At 56.5% G+C, this 14,441-nt stretch overlaps 8 protein-coding genes across 8 annotated transcripts; 2 read left to right on the top strand and 6 right to left on the bottom strand.

Annotated features, from left to right (window-relative positions):
* Positions 1 to 60: 60 nt before the first annotated feature.
* Positions 61 to 1,583, top strand: BDY17DRAFT_272513 (3-keto-steroid reductase). Its single transcript, XM_033731961.1, has 2 exons — positions 61 to 222; positions 275 to 1,583. The coding sequence occupies exons 1-2, from the start codon at positions 170 to 172 to the stop codon at positions 1,530 to 1,532; spliced, it is 1,311 nt and encodes a 436-aa protein (XP_033585700.1). The 5' UTR covers positions 61 to 169; the 3' UTR covers positions 1,533 to 1,583.
* A 106-nt stretch (positions 1,584 to 1,689) lies between these two features.
* BDY17DRAFT_313700 (uncharacterized protein) lies at positions 1,690 to 2,523 on the bottom strand (the record flags this gene model as incomplete). Its single annotated transcript, XM_033735748.1, has 3 exons — positions 1,690 to 2,205; positions 2,250 to 2,314; positions 2,370 to 2,523. The coding sequence occupies 3 exons, from the start codon at positions 2,521 to 2,523 to the stop codon at positions 1,690 to 1,692; spliced, it is 735 nt and encodes a 244-aa protein (XP_033585699.1).
* A 335-nt stretch (positions 2,524 to 2,858) lies between these two features.
* Positions 2,859 to 3,722, bottom strand: BDY17DRAFT_258018 (uncharacterized protein; the record flags this gene model as incomplete). Its single annotated transcript, XM_033731737.1, has 2 exons — positions 2,859 to 3,398; positions 3,459 to 3,722. 2 exons carry the CDS (start codon positions 3,720 to 3,722, stop codon positions 2,859 to 2,861), a joined length of 804 nt encoding a protein of 267 aa, XP_033585698.1.
* Positions 3,723 to 4,848: 1,126 nt separating this feature from the next.
* On the bottom strand, positions 4,849 to 5,741 carry BDY17DRAFT_49987 (uncharacterized protein). Its single transcript, XM_033738452.1, has one exon. The coding sequence runs from the start codon at positions 5,441 to 5,443 to the stop codon at positions 4,895 to 4,897; it is 549 nt and encodes a 182-aa protein (XP_033585697.1). The 5' UTR covers positions 5,444 to 5,741; the 3' UTR covers positions 4,849 to 4,894.
* Positions 5,742 to 6,954: 1,213 nt separating this feature from the next.
* BDY17DRAFT_286993 (bifunctional tryptophan synthase) lies at positions 6,955 to 9,345 on the bottom strand (the record flags this gene model as incomplete). Its single annotated transcript, XM_033732134.1, has 2 exons — positions 8,423 to 9,345; positions 6,955 to 8,296 (listed from the first exon to the last, which is right to left on the bottom strand). Exons 1-2 carry the CDS (start codon positions 9,241 to 9,243, stop codon positions 6,955 to 6,957), a joined length of 2,163 nt encoding a protein of 720 aa, XP_033585696.1. The 5' UTR covers positions 9,244 to 9,345.
* A 19-nt stretch (positions 9,346 to 9,364) lies between these two features.
* On the bottom strand, positions 9,365 to 10,595 carry BDY17DRAFT_305022 (calcipressin). The gene has a single exon (XM_033734806.1). It carries the CDS (start codon positions 10,498 to 10,500, stop codon positions 9,715 to 9,717), a length of 786 nt encoding a protein of 261 aa, XP_033585695.1. The 5' UTR covers positions 10,501 to 10,595; the 3' UTR covers positions 9,365 to 9,714.
* Positions 10,596 to 10,992: 397 nt separating this feature from the next.
* BDY17DRAFT_327915 (uncharacterized protein) lies at positions 10,993 to 12,039 on the bottom strand (the record flags this gene model as incomplete). Its single annotated transcript, XM_033737759.1, has 1 exon — positions 10,993 to 12,039. One exon carries the CDS (start codon positions 12,037 to 12,039, stop codon positions 10,993 to 10,995), a length of 1,047 nt encoding a protein of 348 aa, XP_033585694.1.
* A 243-nt stretch (positions 12,040 to 12,282) lies between these two features.
* On the top strand, positions 12,283 to 14,436 carry BDY17DRAFT_49973 (uncharacterized protein). Its single transcript, XM_033738451.1, has one exon. It carries the CDS (start codon positions 12,527 to 12,529, stop codon positions 14,252 to 14,254), a length of 1,728 nt encoding a protein of 575 aa, XP_033585693.1. The 5' UTR covers positions 12,283 to 12,526; the 3' UTR covers positions 14,255 to 14,436.
* The last annotated feature ends 5 nt before the right edge of the window (positions 14,437 to 14,441 follow it).

Raw genomic sequence — 14,441 nt, 5'->3', positions numbered from 1 at the left:
AAGCATGGGGCTTCAACGTCACGTGAAGCCGCGTTTCGACGTTGAGATAGCCCGGGGATACGCGGCTGGTTGCAACGGCGACGATTGACGTTCTGACACTTGTGACCTACAAGTCGACGAACTCATGGATTAGCCAACCTTTGTCTCATCGCCACGACTTTTCTCCAACATGGAAGAAGACGGCAAAGACACCTTGAGAGTCTTGGTCACTGGGGCCAACAGGTATGTAAAGCCTGATGGATTTGTGCGCTACCAATGTCCTAACGAATGGCAGCGGTCTGGGCTTTGCAACATGCTGCCGTCTAATCGACGAGTTTCTCGCCACAAGACCTCAATCGCAAACTTTGCACCTGCTGTATTCCACTCGGGATGGAAAGAAAGGCGATCAAACCCTGCTCAACCTCAACAAGCACCTTCAAAAGACCCTGGAAGCCGCAAATGCCCGAACTCCGGGCATCAGTCTGCTCTTAGAGCCTCGCATCGTCCTGGAAGGCGTTCTTGTGGACCTGACGAAACTCCCCACGATTAAGGCGCTGGCCCGCCAACTGCTGGCTCGCAAGCAGCGCCTGGATGGCGTAGTATGGAACGCCGGCATTGCAGGCTGGTCAGGGCTCAACTTCGTGCAAGCAACATGGGACATCCTGACCGGGCTGGTACAAGCAACGACATATCCCAAGTTCTTGATCTGTGATGTGGGCATGGTCACGAAGCCGCAGCTCGCCGGTCATGGCACCATTCACACCTTCCCTGAACCGCCGCTCGCTCAAGTATTCTGCTCGAATGTCTTTGGGCATTATATGCTCACGCACTGGCTCGCTCCCCTGATGACGCCAGATACGAGGATAGTGTGGATCTCAAGCACGAGTGCCTTGCCTGACATGTTCAACCTCGACGATCTTCAAGGCTTTCGGTCGGAGATGGCCTACGAATCTTCGAAACGCTTGACGGATTTGCTGGTCATGACTTACGATCTGCCCTCCACGCAGCCATTCGTCCGGAAATTCCTCCCGGCGGTAGGGAAGAAGGACGACGTCAGAGACCGCCCGCAAATGATCCTCACCCACCCAGGCATCGTCCAGACATCCATCGTCACCCTCTCCTGGTTCAACTTCTACCTCAACCTCCTGGCCATCTATGTCGCGCGGTGGATCGGCTCGCCCTGGCACACCATCACCTCCTACAAAGGGTGTCTGGCGGCAGTCTTCGCCATTCTCGCACCTCCCGCTCAGCTTCTCGACTTTGAAACGAGGGATGGAAAAGGCAAGTGGGGCACTTCAACAGACGTCTTCGGCAACGAGCGAGTCGCACGAACGGAAGTCGAAGGTTGGGGGTTTGGGCGTGAGCTAGGAGTGGTGCCAGCTGGAAGTGTGAGGACGAAGCGGACTGGGTATCGCAAGCCCACCAAGGAAATGCGCGAGGAGTTTGAGGAGGCTGGAAGGAGGGTATGGCGGGAGATGGAGGAGTTGAGAGTGGAGTGGGAGAAGCGGCTTGGACGTATTGAGATTGATGGCGCCGACTCCGTGGATATGTAGAGCCTAATAAGTCAAAGAATGCAACCATGTGCAAGTGAGAATCAACCTAAACCCCGAGACCTAGATGTAGTCCTGTCGATAAGCCTAGAATGCACCCACATCGCCCTCTTCACACGTTCTCCACTCTGGTGCCATTCGCATCGCCTTTGCTCCAAACTCAGTCCTCGTCGTCGGAGATCACCACTGTATCTGCCCGAGCTTCAGGAGCTTCACGGTAGAACGACAGCGAGCCATCTTCAACCAGTTGATCATAGAAGACCATCCACGGGCTGCTCGGCTCCCTCTTCCTCAAATTTGTCGCTTGGAACTCCTGCCACTTGTCCGCAGTCAGGAGCTTGACCATCATGCCATCCAGCCCCTGTTCAGTGCCGAAAAAATCCCAACGCTTGGCATTCGCCCGTGGTTCCTTCACCCGCCTGACGATCACGCATGCAGCCAAAACTCTGAGGGGCGAATTGTCGCTGTTTGTGTTCTCCCAGATATACCGGATGTGGGGAACGCGCAGGTTGTGGGGATTCTCGACCAGTGTAGCCAGGCGGCGAAGCGTGATGACCTGCAGATCCTGGATCAAATAGCGGGAACCGAAGAGCCAGAGGTTGATGAACGTCGTGGTACGCTTCAGACGCTGCTTGTAGGTCAAATTGTTCAAAATCGGCGGGAGGTGGTCCTGAAGCTGTCAGTATAGGAAAACAGTAAACGGAAGGGTGAACGATTTACTTTGAGGATCCAATGATGGAACGCTCGCACGGTAGCGAGCTCCTCGTCAGCCAGTCGAATCAAGCCTTGAGATTCGTTAGCACTCTGACCGCCAAGTCTGCATGTCGCCCGAATACGTACCATCGTTCGCCTCTGCTAGTTCGGCCAAAGGCTCGGACCAGTGTTGAAGGAGACCCTTGGGAATCTGCAGTGCTCCTCCTTCGCGCCCAGCGAGGAAGGTGACTGCCTGTGTCTGGGTGGCATTTGTGAAGGCTTCGCCGGTGAGCCTAGGCATGGTGGAATTGGATGTTGGGAGTTGGTATTGAAGAGGATAGGTGATGGAAGTAGGAGAGTGAGGAAGGTGGGACAAATCTTTTGCTGAGGTAGTTGTAGATTGGAAGGTTGAAGAGGCCGTGGAGAAGCAATATAAAGATGATGGGAGTAGTGGTCATGTGGTCAGAGGCTCCATAATCACATGCGGATGCAATGCAGTGAAGTGAAACGAGTCCAGATCTCAGACGAAAGTGAACAGCACGTGCATACGCCTGCGGAAGTGAAATGATGCGGAAGTGAAAAGAATTTGAGGAAACAGTGATGAGAGAGTGAGAGACTCGTGAAAGTTACACGGCACTAAAAAGCACCTCTGAACTGATCGACCAGCCCACCGATGACCCCCCTCCTCCTCGCTTGGTCGCGATTGGCATCCACGTCCACGCCCGTTGTCCGCCCTGCTTCCCCCTCCATCCTCCGCCGTAACGTATCGTATCGCTCTTTCTGTGCTCTTCCGCCCAGGATCCACCCGGGCAATCGCCACTTGCCCGCACCAGGGAGAACGTCTCTTCTGTACGCAAAGCCCACAAGCCATCCGATCGCGGCTACGATGGCCGAGCCTGGAAGTTGAGAGAGGGCGAGTTGAAGGGGAAGAAGGTAGGAGGTGGATTTCGATGTGAGCATGAATCCGCGGTCTGGCCCAGGTGGCAGAGAGCTTGATACACGGTATTTGTAGGCGTAGGGGATCGCGGCGTGATACTGTGCCAGCAAGGAGAAGATGATGGCCGTAGGTCCCGCGGGCAGGTAGTTGATATGCCCGAAGCTGAGTGGGCGGATGACGACAGCCAGAAGGATGGGCGGGAGGAGGGCAGTGTAGGGAAAAGTGGAGATGATGAAAGACTACCTACCTCGTCAGTCTAGCTCTTGGGAGACTCGTGTCGGCTCGCGGGGATTGCATACGGCAAACTTCCGACTGCCCCACAGTCTCTCCACGATGCGGAGTTGGTAGAGAGTCATGGCGGCGAAGAGCACCTCGGTACTATTCGTATAGCATAGCTGCCACGTGAGCAGTCTCCAGTATTGCCAGTAGTCGAGGAGATGCGGGCGCGGCTGGATCCAGAAATAGTATTTGGTGTCGGTGATGCTGGCGAGGAAGGCGGAGAGCACCACGCCCACCACCAGCGCACGCGTGACGGGCGTGTTTGCAAAGCCGGAAGCCAGCATCTTGCAGCGGATGGGGAGCGGAGCGTGTTATTGCATGAGCATGATGCGGAATGAGGGCCGATGATGGCAGAAGTGAAGAGTGATGCCAAGCTTGAAAGCACAATTCACCGCCGCCGGGAAGCGACAGGGGTGCTGACCCCACATGGACTGAAGGATCCAACCACCGTTGAGTAGCCCCGAGCTAGGCGGTGTTGATTTCGACGTCGCCTCTTCTTTGTCCCTTTACTTCCTCTCATTCCACAGTCGCAGTCTCTCTGTAGAAGCTGTGCTGTGTAGCCCCACGGCTCGAGGCGGCTTCGTAGGACGGTTTCCGACCCTCGCACCATTCACACGGCTCCCATGACGCTCTGCCGCGCGCGATCTCCAGCTTCCAGTGGCCATACCAGCTGTAGACAACATCGAAGAGGGTACGACACAGGACCGGCGCCAGCTGCTCCCGATCAGATGGAGAGTAAGATCGCGATGGCCCGATGAAAGCACCGGACAATGCAGGTGATGCCAGGTCCGTTAGCAACCACAAGAACGAGAGAAAGAGATGAAATGGACTGCGACGAGCTTGGATGAGAATGGTTGGAAAGAAAAGGGAGCTCAAAAACTCCTCCAGCTGCTGGCTGCGCGTTCAAGAGCCTCCCACGGCACGCTGGCAGTCATTGGCGATGCAATGGCGGCAGCATGACTGAGCACACTTTTCTTCTCACCGCCATGTGAAGCTTCTCAGGGGCGTGCAGATCCCAGCAATTGCAGACTGTACTGCCGCCAGCATGCAGCAGGTGTGTTGATGGAAAAAGCGTGCGACAGCGGGCGCAATCTCGCAAGCGCAGCCCGGCCGCACCCCCGATCACAAGCCGCAATTGCAACATCTCGACATCCAAACATCCAAACAAGCTCGAAAAAACGCCAGAACGCTGCACGCATCTCCAATCTCACCATGCTACAGAACTTGGGGCACGACGTGGCTGTAAACCGCATTTGTGGGCGAGTTCTGAAAATGGGCTTTGCTGGAAATATATATTATTTCCAGCGAGTGGATCCCCGACAGAGTATCAGGAAAGACCGATCGATCGCCCCTTTCCAGTCCTGAGTCAGAATTTTCTACCTCAGAGTCAACAGCCAGCACCCTAGCGTCGTTCGCGGCTGCATATAGACCGCTGCCCGGCTTTGCATCAAGCACCCTAGCGTCGTTCGCGGCTGCATATAGACCGCTTTGCAAGAATGGGAAGGCGAGGCTTCAGATGAGTCCGTACTGTGCTCTGTCTTTTTTTTTTCGCCTTTTGCCGGGCATGGAGGGCTTTGCTGGGGTGGGCCGCGACGTTCGAACGCACGACCTCGTACGCGCATGCGGCCTCACAATGTCCACACCGCTCGTTCGATTTCACAAAAATGATGAATAGAAAGCTCGCGCCAGGACGAATAAGCCTATGCATGTTCAATGTTGTTGAGGTGTGGGAAGATGCGGCCAACAGTTTTTGAATGTTGCGCTCCTGCTTACTCTCGTCGGCTCGAACGCGCGACAGCCGAGGGCGCACGCCGCTGCACAATGCCACCATACTCTCCCTCGATCTCACAAAAATGTTGAATGGAAGCTGCAGCCAGGAGAAACGGTCCTTTGCATGTCTGATATTGTTTCGGGCACGCGGAGAAGTGCCAGCGTTTCTTGACTGTTGCCCCCTTTTTCGCGCACGGCCACGGGCATGCCGGCACGAACCCTCCACAACACTCATTCACTTCCGCAAAAATGACGGATGGAGAGATCCAGGCAGGAGACGTAAGACCGTGCAAGCTCCATGTTGTTGAGCGCGAGAACAAAAATGATTCCAATTCTAAGATGTTGCGCGCCAGCTCGCCGCAGCCACGATTCGAACCCGCATCCTTTGCCAGCGGAGCAAAAGTCCCAAAAAGGGGCAAAACGAAACCGCCCCCAGTAAGACTGGAAGCGGAAAGCAAACTCCCCCGGGGCAGAGGGGGTTTGGGCACTGAACAGGGGGAGGAGGCTGCTCAGTGCACACTTCTTCAGCGTATTCAAGCTCTTCCCGGAGAAGAGCAGGTGCACCCTCGGGGGTGCTAGCTGGACGTCTGCTCAGCAAGCTGCAGCCTGTTGAGCACGGTTGACCAACGCAACCGATTAAGACAAACTTGGCTGCTCGAAAATTCCTTTTATACCCCTTTATTTCATTCGGCTGAACTGCGGGCTTATCACGTGCGCGTGTTTTTGCTTGCTTGCCCGCAACTCCTCTCTATCTCCTTTTCTCCATGCCCTTTCTTTTTTAATTTGGCAGGACTGTTCTCATCAAGCGGGCGTGCCTCTGTTTGCTCGCTGCTTACATATTCAGTGCCTTTTGCCAGCGAAGCCGACCAAAAAAAAACTGCCTCCACTTGGGCAAAACGAAACCGCCTCCAGTGAGAAGGAGGCGGAAAGCGAACCACCCCGGGGCAGAGGCAGTTTGACACTGAACAAGACTCCTCGGAGGAGTCTGCTCAGCGCTCACTTCTTCAGCGTATTCAAGCCCCTCCCGGAGAAGAGCAGGTACACCCTTGCGGGTGTTAGCTGGATGTCTGCTCTCCAAGCTGTAGCTTGTCGAGCACGGCTGACTAACGCAACCCATTAAGACTGTCCAACCTGGTTTCGATGGTGTTGACCATCGCACCCAGGCAAGATAAGTTTGGCTGCGTGCAAATTCCTTATATCCCCCTTTTTTTTGCATTCGGCTGAACTGCGGGCTTGGTTGTCACGTGAGCATTCTTTCGCTTGCTTGCTGCTTTCATGCCGTTTTCCTTACATGTGCTTCCTTGCGAGGGTCGCAGTACACCAGTTCAGTCTGATACATCGAATTGTGCAGTTTCTCTCATCATTCCTTCTAGAAGAGGCTACACAAGACAGCGCGTTCAAGCCAACTCACGTGGACACACTCTTCGCAAGAGGTTCACGGCATCCTGCCCAAGATCTGCTTCATCAACCTCTTCCAGAAAGCCTATTACTCCCTCCACACCACTTCCACATTTTGTCACTTTCTTTTCAAAGGGTTGCGATGAAGCTCATTTGGATTTCATCGGGCTATCTCCAGCACGATACTTTCGCACCTCCAGCTCTCGAGGCGGCTGGCTTCGCCGTGTGTGGTTTAGATATTCAAATCAATTTCGACCGCGATGCTCGTACACATTTCCTTTCCCATGAATATTCCCTTCAAGCATGCCAACCAATCTCAACACACACACGCCCAACATGTAACAACACCTAGAACCTCAAATCCCACCCAATCTTGGGCCCAATCTTGGGCAACTCCTCCGCCACACTCTGCACATCCTTATCACCGCGCCCAGAAAGACAGATGACGATATTCTCCTCCTCCTTCATCGTCTTGGCCAGCTCCATCGCGCCGAAAATGCCATGCGCCGACTCCAACGCAGGGATAATGCCCTCCGTCTGCGCCAGCACGCGGAAGCCAATAAACGCCTCGGCGTCCGTGGCGGCGACGAACTTTGCGCGCTCGCTGTCCTTCCAGCCGCTCAGCTCGGGGCCGACGCCGGGGTAGTCCAGCCCGGCGGAGACGGAGTGGGTGTCGGTGATTTGGCCGTCTTCGGATTGCAGGATGTAGGTGCGCACGCCGTGGAGCACGCCCGGTTTGCCGCCAGACAAGGTGGCGGAGTGCTTGCCTGTCTCGATGCCTTCGCCTGCTGCTTCGACGCCGAGCAGTCTGACGCTCGGGTCGGTGCTGAAGGGGTGGAACATGCCGACTGCGTTGCTGCCGCCGCCTACGCAGGCGACGACGGCGTCGGGGAGGCGGCCGGTGATGTCTTGCATTTGCTGCTTGGTTTCGGTGCCGATGACGGATTGGAAGGTGCGGACCATGGTGGGGAAGGGATGGGGCCCGATGGCGGAGCCGATGATGTAGTGCGTGGTGTCGAGGTGCGCGACCCAGGAGCGCATGGCTTCGTTGACGGCGTCGCGGAGGGTTTTGCTGCCGGCGTCGACGGCGACGACGGAGGCGCCGAGCAGCTTCATGCGGAAGACGTTGAGCGCTTGTCGCCGTACGTCTTCGGCGCCCATGTAGACGGTGCATTTCATGCCGAAGAAGGCGCAGACTGTGGCGGTTGCGACACCGTGCTGCCCTGCGCCCGTTTCGGCGATGATTTCTGTCTTGCCTAGTCGTCTTGCAATGAGCGCCTGTCCCATTGCGTTATTGATCTTGTGGGAGCCGGTGTGGTTGAGATCTTCTCGTTTGAGGTAAAGGTTCGCTCCGTAGCCGGGTTTGCAGTCTTTCCGCATGTGGTCGGTCAGTCGCGAAGCTTTATGCAGCGATGAAGGTCGGCCCATGTACTGGTAGTATGATCGGAATTCCTTCCAGAACTCCGGGTCGTTTTGCGCGTCGTTGAAGCCCTTCTCCAGTTGTGCCAGACAGTCCATGAGCGATTCCGGAACGTATTGTCCACCAAACTGACCGAAACGTGAAGGAATGAGCTCGGGATCCGTCTCGCCTTCGCTGTTTAATGCCTCTAGTTGATCTGCTAAGCCTTTCCCATCTTGATGCGTCACAACGCCATCCACATGTACTGTCCCATTTGATGGGTCGCTTTCGCTCGCGGGCTGTGTGGAAGGATCCGCAGTAGAGACTTTGTCAGCCATATGGCCGTTGGTCTGTGAGATCCAGCCACTCCCATCTCCATGCCGGTTGGCATCGGTACTGATGCCGCCATTCGTTGACCCGTTCGTTGTCGGAACCGATCGTGACTTCCGTCGTTGTGTGATTGAGTAGCAGTACTCTTCCACCGCCTTTGGTCCCTGCCCTTCTGGTGCGTTCTTGAGCGTCGTCACAATCTGGGAGCCGATGACCACGCCCTCTGCAACCTTGGCGACCTCCAGGAAATGTTCGCGCGTGCTGACACCAAATCCTACTGCTGCCGGGATGCCTCCAGAGTACTTGTGCACGCGGTCCAAGAGGTCAGGAAGACCAGAGCTGAGCACACCCGTCGCACCCGTAACGCCCATTCTGCTCACGACATAGATGAAACTGTCGGCAATACTGCACAGCACCTTCATGCGCTTCTCGCTGGTGGCAGGGGCAATGAGTGGCACATACGACAGGCCGTGTTCGGTGCAATGCCGGCGAAAGCGCACCGCCTCCTCGGGGGGCAAATCGACCATGATGAAGCCATTTACGCCCGCCGCCTTCGCATCCTGCATCATCCTCGCCTCACCATATGCAAGAAGTGGGTTGTAGTATCCCATCAGCAGCACAGGCGCTTGTAGACCCTTGCTCCGCGCATCGCGCACAATCTTGAGACAGCTCTTTGTGGTGGTGCCGTTGGCGAGAGAGATGGTGTTGGCGGCTTGGATGGTAGGGCCGTCAGCGATGGGGTCGGTGAAGGGCAGGCCGAGCTCGATGATGTCTGCGCCGCCTGCTTCGAGGCCTACGAGGATGTCGGCGGAGGCGGCGATGCTGGGGTAGCCTGCGGTGACATAGGCGACGAGGGGCGTGCGGTTTTCCTTCTTCGCTTGCGCGAAGGTGTGTTTGATGCCCTCCATTTGGGCGGGTGGGTTGAGTGGTCTTGTTTCCGACGAGAGGCTGGTGAAGGTGTGTCTTGAGGGTGTGCAGGTAGAGTCGGCGGCGAAAGTGGTGTGTGAGTGCAGTGGGTGTGAGTCAATGGCCGATGCTAAAATTCCGCCTCGACATGACGCTTGCGCAGGTCCCCGGCTTTTGCCCCACAGACTTCAGGGTCCAATCTAGACTGAACAAGATATTACAGAGTGACAGCACGGAATACAAGCTTGATGAACTGGTTAGACAGCGTCAGAAGCAGCGTGGCTCATGATTCTAGCGTATAATGTATGCTTCTGATCTCAACAGCTGGCCGTCAGGCTGAGCCACATTCACCAGCAGTCCACATTTCACGCCAGGTCGCAGCAGCTCCAAGCAACCTCATGATCCGCCCAAGACTCCCAACCCCCCCTTTCAATGCGCTCTAGAATCTATACACTAGTCGTCGTGCAGCCGGATCACGCATCCTCCATCAGCTCCACCGGCGGCCGGGAAGTATGCACAAACTTCTTCTCCACCCCTTCCATCTCACTGTGGGGCTCAAGACTCTCACTAGTATCCTCGACTGCAATGGCCGGCAGAGCAGGACTATGCCCATGCTCCTCCGGATCATACACCACCGTACCCGTGCCTGATCTCTGCCTCGTCACTCTTCCTGTCGGTTGTTCCAGGGCAGCATCTGGGGCCGGGCGGGCACTCAAGTTGGCCAGCGCCGCCGCTAGGTCCTCCGCGTGCACTTCCTTGTTCGGCGGCTCTTCATCGCGCATTTCCCAGCCCATGGGCGGAGATGGCGGGGGCGAGATGAAGAAGAGTTTGTCGCTCTTGGGCGCGCGGAGATGGCGGTCTTCGTCTAGCTCAACCTTTGTTTCCACCCCAAAGTACACTCGTATTCTCTCTCCCAGCACTGCTTCGCCGTCTAGCAGCTGCCGTATTCGGATTGCATCGTCGGTGTTGTAGAAGGTGCAGATGATGCGGCGGAAGGACTTGAGGGGCGAGAAGGAGTGGAGGAGGGCGTGTTCGCTGATGGCGCGGTTGATGAAGTCGAGGTTGGCGGCGGTGAAGATCTCGGGGGCTTGGAGATTGGTGATGAGAAGGGTGTTGCTGGGTGGCGTAGGCTCGCTGAGGGGCGGGAGGTCTGACAGATCGATAGACATGTTTGCTGGGCGGGTCTTGCGGGGACCGGATGTTGGAGATGATTGGGAGGAGTGAGGAGGTGTGCAAATTTCCATTGTTGTGGTCGCCATGTAACTTGGATTGCTCTGGTTCGTATAGACGGAGGTTGAGAGCTACAAGAGGACGTGAAGGGGGAGGAAGAGAGAACGAAGATAAAGGCCGCCGCTCGCCGTCATGGGTGGCGCAGCGAGCAGGTCGGGGGCACGGGACAAGGCTGGATGCGGGTTGCCAAGACTGGCATCGGCTTCGGACACCTTCCAGACTGCCGGCACTGCCTCAACTCTTTATCATCATCATCATCATCATCATTCCATCGCCAGCCGAGCCCGCCAACGCTTTGGGCATCCGGTATGGAATAGACTCGAACAAGCAGGATATGACTGCGCCTCGCCTCGAGGAATTTGGGGGCTTCGACACACGAGCATGTTATCCCATGATTCGTCTACCGAAAGCAGTTACCAGAAGAAAGACGAAATCATCACACCTGTTTGTGAGCTGCTCTCGCCGAGCTCCCCACCCTCCATGTTTGTATATCCTCAACACACCGGTGCCCGAGATGAGACTCAGAACCCAAATACAAAGGCCGCCGCACCACCCGCGAACATCAGTTCGGAATCCGCCGAATGCGATGTGGATCTCACGGCTGGACGGTACGCCGACCAGTCCTCCCTCCCTCTCCTCAGACACTGTCCCAATCCACCACAGCAGTCGGCGTGGCTAGAACACACCACCCTTGTAGCGAAGAGCCGCTTACGAAAAGCTTTCATTACCCTCAGCGTGTCCTGATCCATGTCCGCATGGCCGCCGCACGCCCGCACACATATGGGCCCGGTCTTGATCGCCAGGGGACACAAGGCTTGTGCGATCTCTTGAAATCTCTGGGCTCCCCCGCGGTCTCTCATGAAACCGCGATGAAGGTTGAAATGAACACACAGCTCCCTGGCTCTCCAGAAGTAGTTGGCGGCGTCTAGCAGTTTTTCGATCCGACCAATGAACTCCTGCCTCCGCGGCCTCCCTCCCGGCTGGATGATGAGCGTCACGTATCGCATATGACTCAAGAGTCTCTCCCATCGATCCAGTGTGCCAAGAGGCGTCCGACACGGCTTGTACCCCGGACCTGAGTGGCTAGACACCACAACCAGCGTAAAGTGCCGCTGCTCATACAGGAATTGGACCGCTTCCATGTATGCAGCACGGCACGTCAACAGCAGGCCTGTCCCCGTCGGGCGGCGTCCTGCACTTTTCTCGCAGCTGATAAGGGCCACGTCGGTGCACGAGTGGAGAACCTGATCCTCAATATGGAAATGTGGCGCTGGCTCACTCCAATCAGGCGCGAGGGTGTACTTCCATATCTTCTGTCGGACTTCGAGTGGGAGTTTGGAGAAGAGAGGGCTGGCGCTCTGCGGGTGGATGGCGGGCTCTTTCTTCTGGAATCGCGGAATTGCACGGCAGACTCGTCGGGCGGTGGCCTTCGATCGTGCGACGGCGCTTTTCACGGCATCGCGCACTTTGCACTTGGGATCCAGTCCTGCAGTGCTTGCTGCAGAGTCCACGTCCTCGCTGTCCGTCAACTTCTCGTACGCGTTGTGGGGGTTGCACAAGGAAGGCATATTCGTTCAGGGTCGCATGTAAGTGCGATGGATATATTTGGACGAGAAAGCTAACAGCCCTGGAATTTCTGGAGACCCCCATTTAACATCCCGAGGCGAGCGAATCCATGGTGCGTAGAAATCCGTTCTCGAGCGCTGCTGGGTCAGGTGGTGCGATGCATCCAATCCGAGCTCTGTCGTTGGTCAAGGTCATCCACCAACCTCCACCAAGACTCGACGCCGCGGCAACATGCCAGTAGTACGCGCCAATCTCTATTTTCAGGACGATCGTCAGCCAGCCTCGCAAACCGTCCGGGTGTGGACACCTCATCGCTGTCATGCCTGTGGTGTAGGGCGACACACACGTTTGAGGGCTCGGGGTTGGTTCTCCACAGCGCTGAACTTCCGCCGTCACACCCTCTCTTCCCCGATATCCTGTGACACTTGCAATCCGCAGGACGCGGAATTGCTCCTGGTCTGTGCGACGAGAGGTAGGGACTCTAGGTGAATGGCGACGACTTGCTTGTCTATATCTTTTCCTCTGTACTCTCTCTTTTGTCGGTTCTCCCCGTACCAGATCCTCTCTTCTCACACTCGCTCACTCCATCCTTTCGTATCCACAAAACATTTGCCAACCAGACCGCTCTTGCATCATCGGCAGAACCTCTTCAAACCCACTAGCGCCCTTCCACTTCAATCCACAATGCCTTCCTCCAAAAGCTCGAAATCGGCGAAGACGGCGGAGTCAAAAACGAAGGACTCGTCTGCGGCATCTTCCAGACCCCCGTCCCGCACACCACGGCAACCGGGCTCGGGCAATGATTCGGCTTCTCGCGCACCCTCTCAAACAAAGACATTGTCTTCTTCGAGATCTGACGTGCCTGCCAAGGGTAAAGTCTATGACCGCTCCGGGCCAGCTGGTTTGGCAGCCAATCAGTCACAACTCAAGTCGACTGCCCGGCCTCAAACGAAACCCGTCGACATGGCTGGCCCACGCCGCACGGAATCGACAGATGACGAGCTGTGCTTCAGCTCCGGATCTGACCACTCAAGCGGCGGCTCTCCTCGCGAAGCTCTAATCACCAAGTCCCTGCAAAGCATCGAAGACGGGGTCACAATGCTGTATCACGGCCGCCGAATCTGGCCCAGCATATTCGGCCCACCAAACTTCATGCCACCATCCGTCGACAACTGCTTCCCGGACAGCGGCGAGCACCGCTTCCTCTCAGTCGCCCCCCACTCCCTGCACGGCCAGAGCTTCGAACTCTACAGCGGGCCGGCGTTCAAGAAACCCGACTGGTGCTGGACGGGCGACGAGCGCATCGACTTCCTCCGCTATCTCTGGTCGCATTGCGGTTTTGAACAAGGGCTGGCAGACTCCAACCCGGACATCCGCATGTCTTTTAAACTTTTCAAGGAGAGCTCGCTCGCTGAAGACCACTGGCAGCTTCGCTTGCGGGATAAGCAGTGGTGGCACTGGGCGAAGTATCAAGTCCCGGCTGGCATGGCGATCAAACCCAAGTCTGCACTGCCGCGCACTGCTTCTCAAGGTCCGCACGAGCACGGCGAGTTGGATGTCAACTTACTCGTGTCGAAGCTGTCGGATGTGCAGTTGAATCTGCAGCGTGAAGTGGCAAGGGCGAACTGGTTGATGAATCTGCCGTCGGAGGACGGCATGGGCACAAGCAGAAGCCGCACTAGAACAAGCACCGGGACTTCAAGCACAGACTCGAGCACGAAATACTACCATCCCGTGCAAGACGGAGACTACGGCTACATCTGCGACGGCGAAGACGAAGACTTCTCCGATCGAGCATCACTGCCATCGACTGATTCCGAGGAATTTGTCGTCCTCAACACCACTTCGATGCCTCTATGCCGCTGCCACGCGCGATCGACGAGCATGTCGACCGAGGCTTCTGGTATGAGCTTGAATCCCCCGAGGGCGCTGAGGGCTCCCTGGCCGTCGGAAGTCTCGCGGACGTCGGCGTCGAGTGGAGATGGCTCTGGGACTGCGTCTTCGCCTTCTTCGTCCTCTTCTATTGCGCCTTTTGAACTGCCTATTCGCCTGGCTGCGGCAGCGCAGGATGGACCGAGTATTGCATCTGGCAAGAAAGCCGCACCGGAGCCCAGTAAGCACAATGCTCAGGTCCAGTCAAAGGCAGCCAAGGTGCCAGTGCGTGAGGAAGAGAAGTCGAAGAAACCGGGCAAGCGGGTGCATGTGAAGGGCAAGTGACTGTCAATTTCAGCAGGTTTGTGTGATAGGTCGAGATGTGTTTGTGAGATTAAGGGACTGGGCGCCAGCATTGATATGACTTTGTGTTGATACGGGATGCGTGCTGCTTGTGGAGTATCGAAACGCGATGGTGATAGTAATCCGCCTGCAGCGCGGCGAGTGAGTCGGAGAGTGTGAGTATCGATCT

The sequence above is a fragment of the Neohortaea acidophila genome (genome assembly GCF_010093505.1).
Source record: "Neohortaea acidophila strain CBS 113389 unplaced genomic scaffold BDY17scaffold_12, whole genome shotgun sequence".
NCBI classification, from domain to species: Eukaryota; Fungi; Ascomycota; class Dothideomycetes; order Mycosphaerellales; family Teratosphaeriaceae; genus Neohortaea; species Neohortaea acidophila.
The sequence above is the reverse complement of the archived record's forward strand: the minus strand, read 5'-3'. Positions and strand labels throughout refer to the sequence as shown.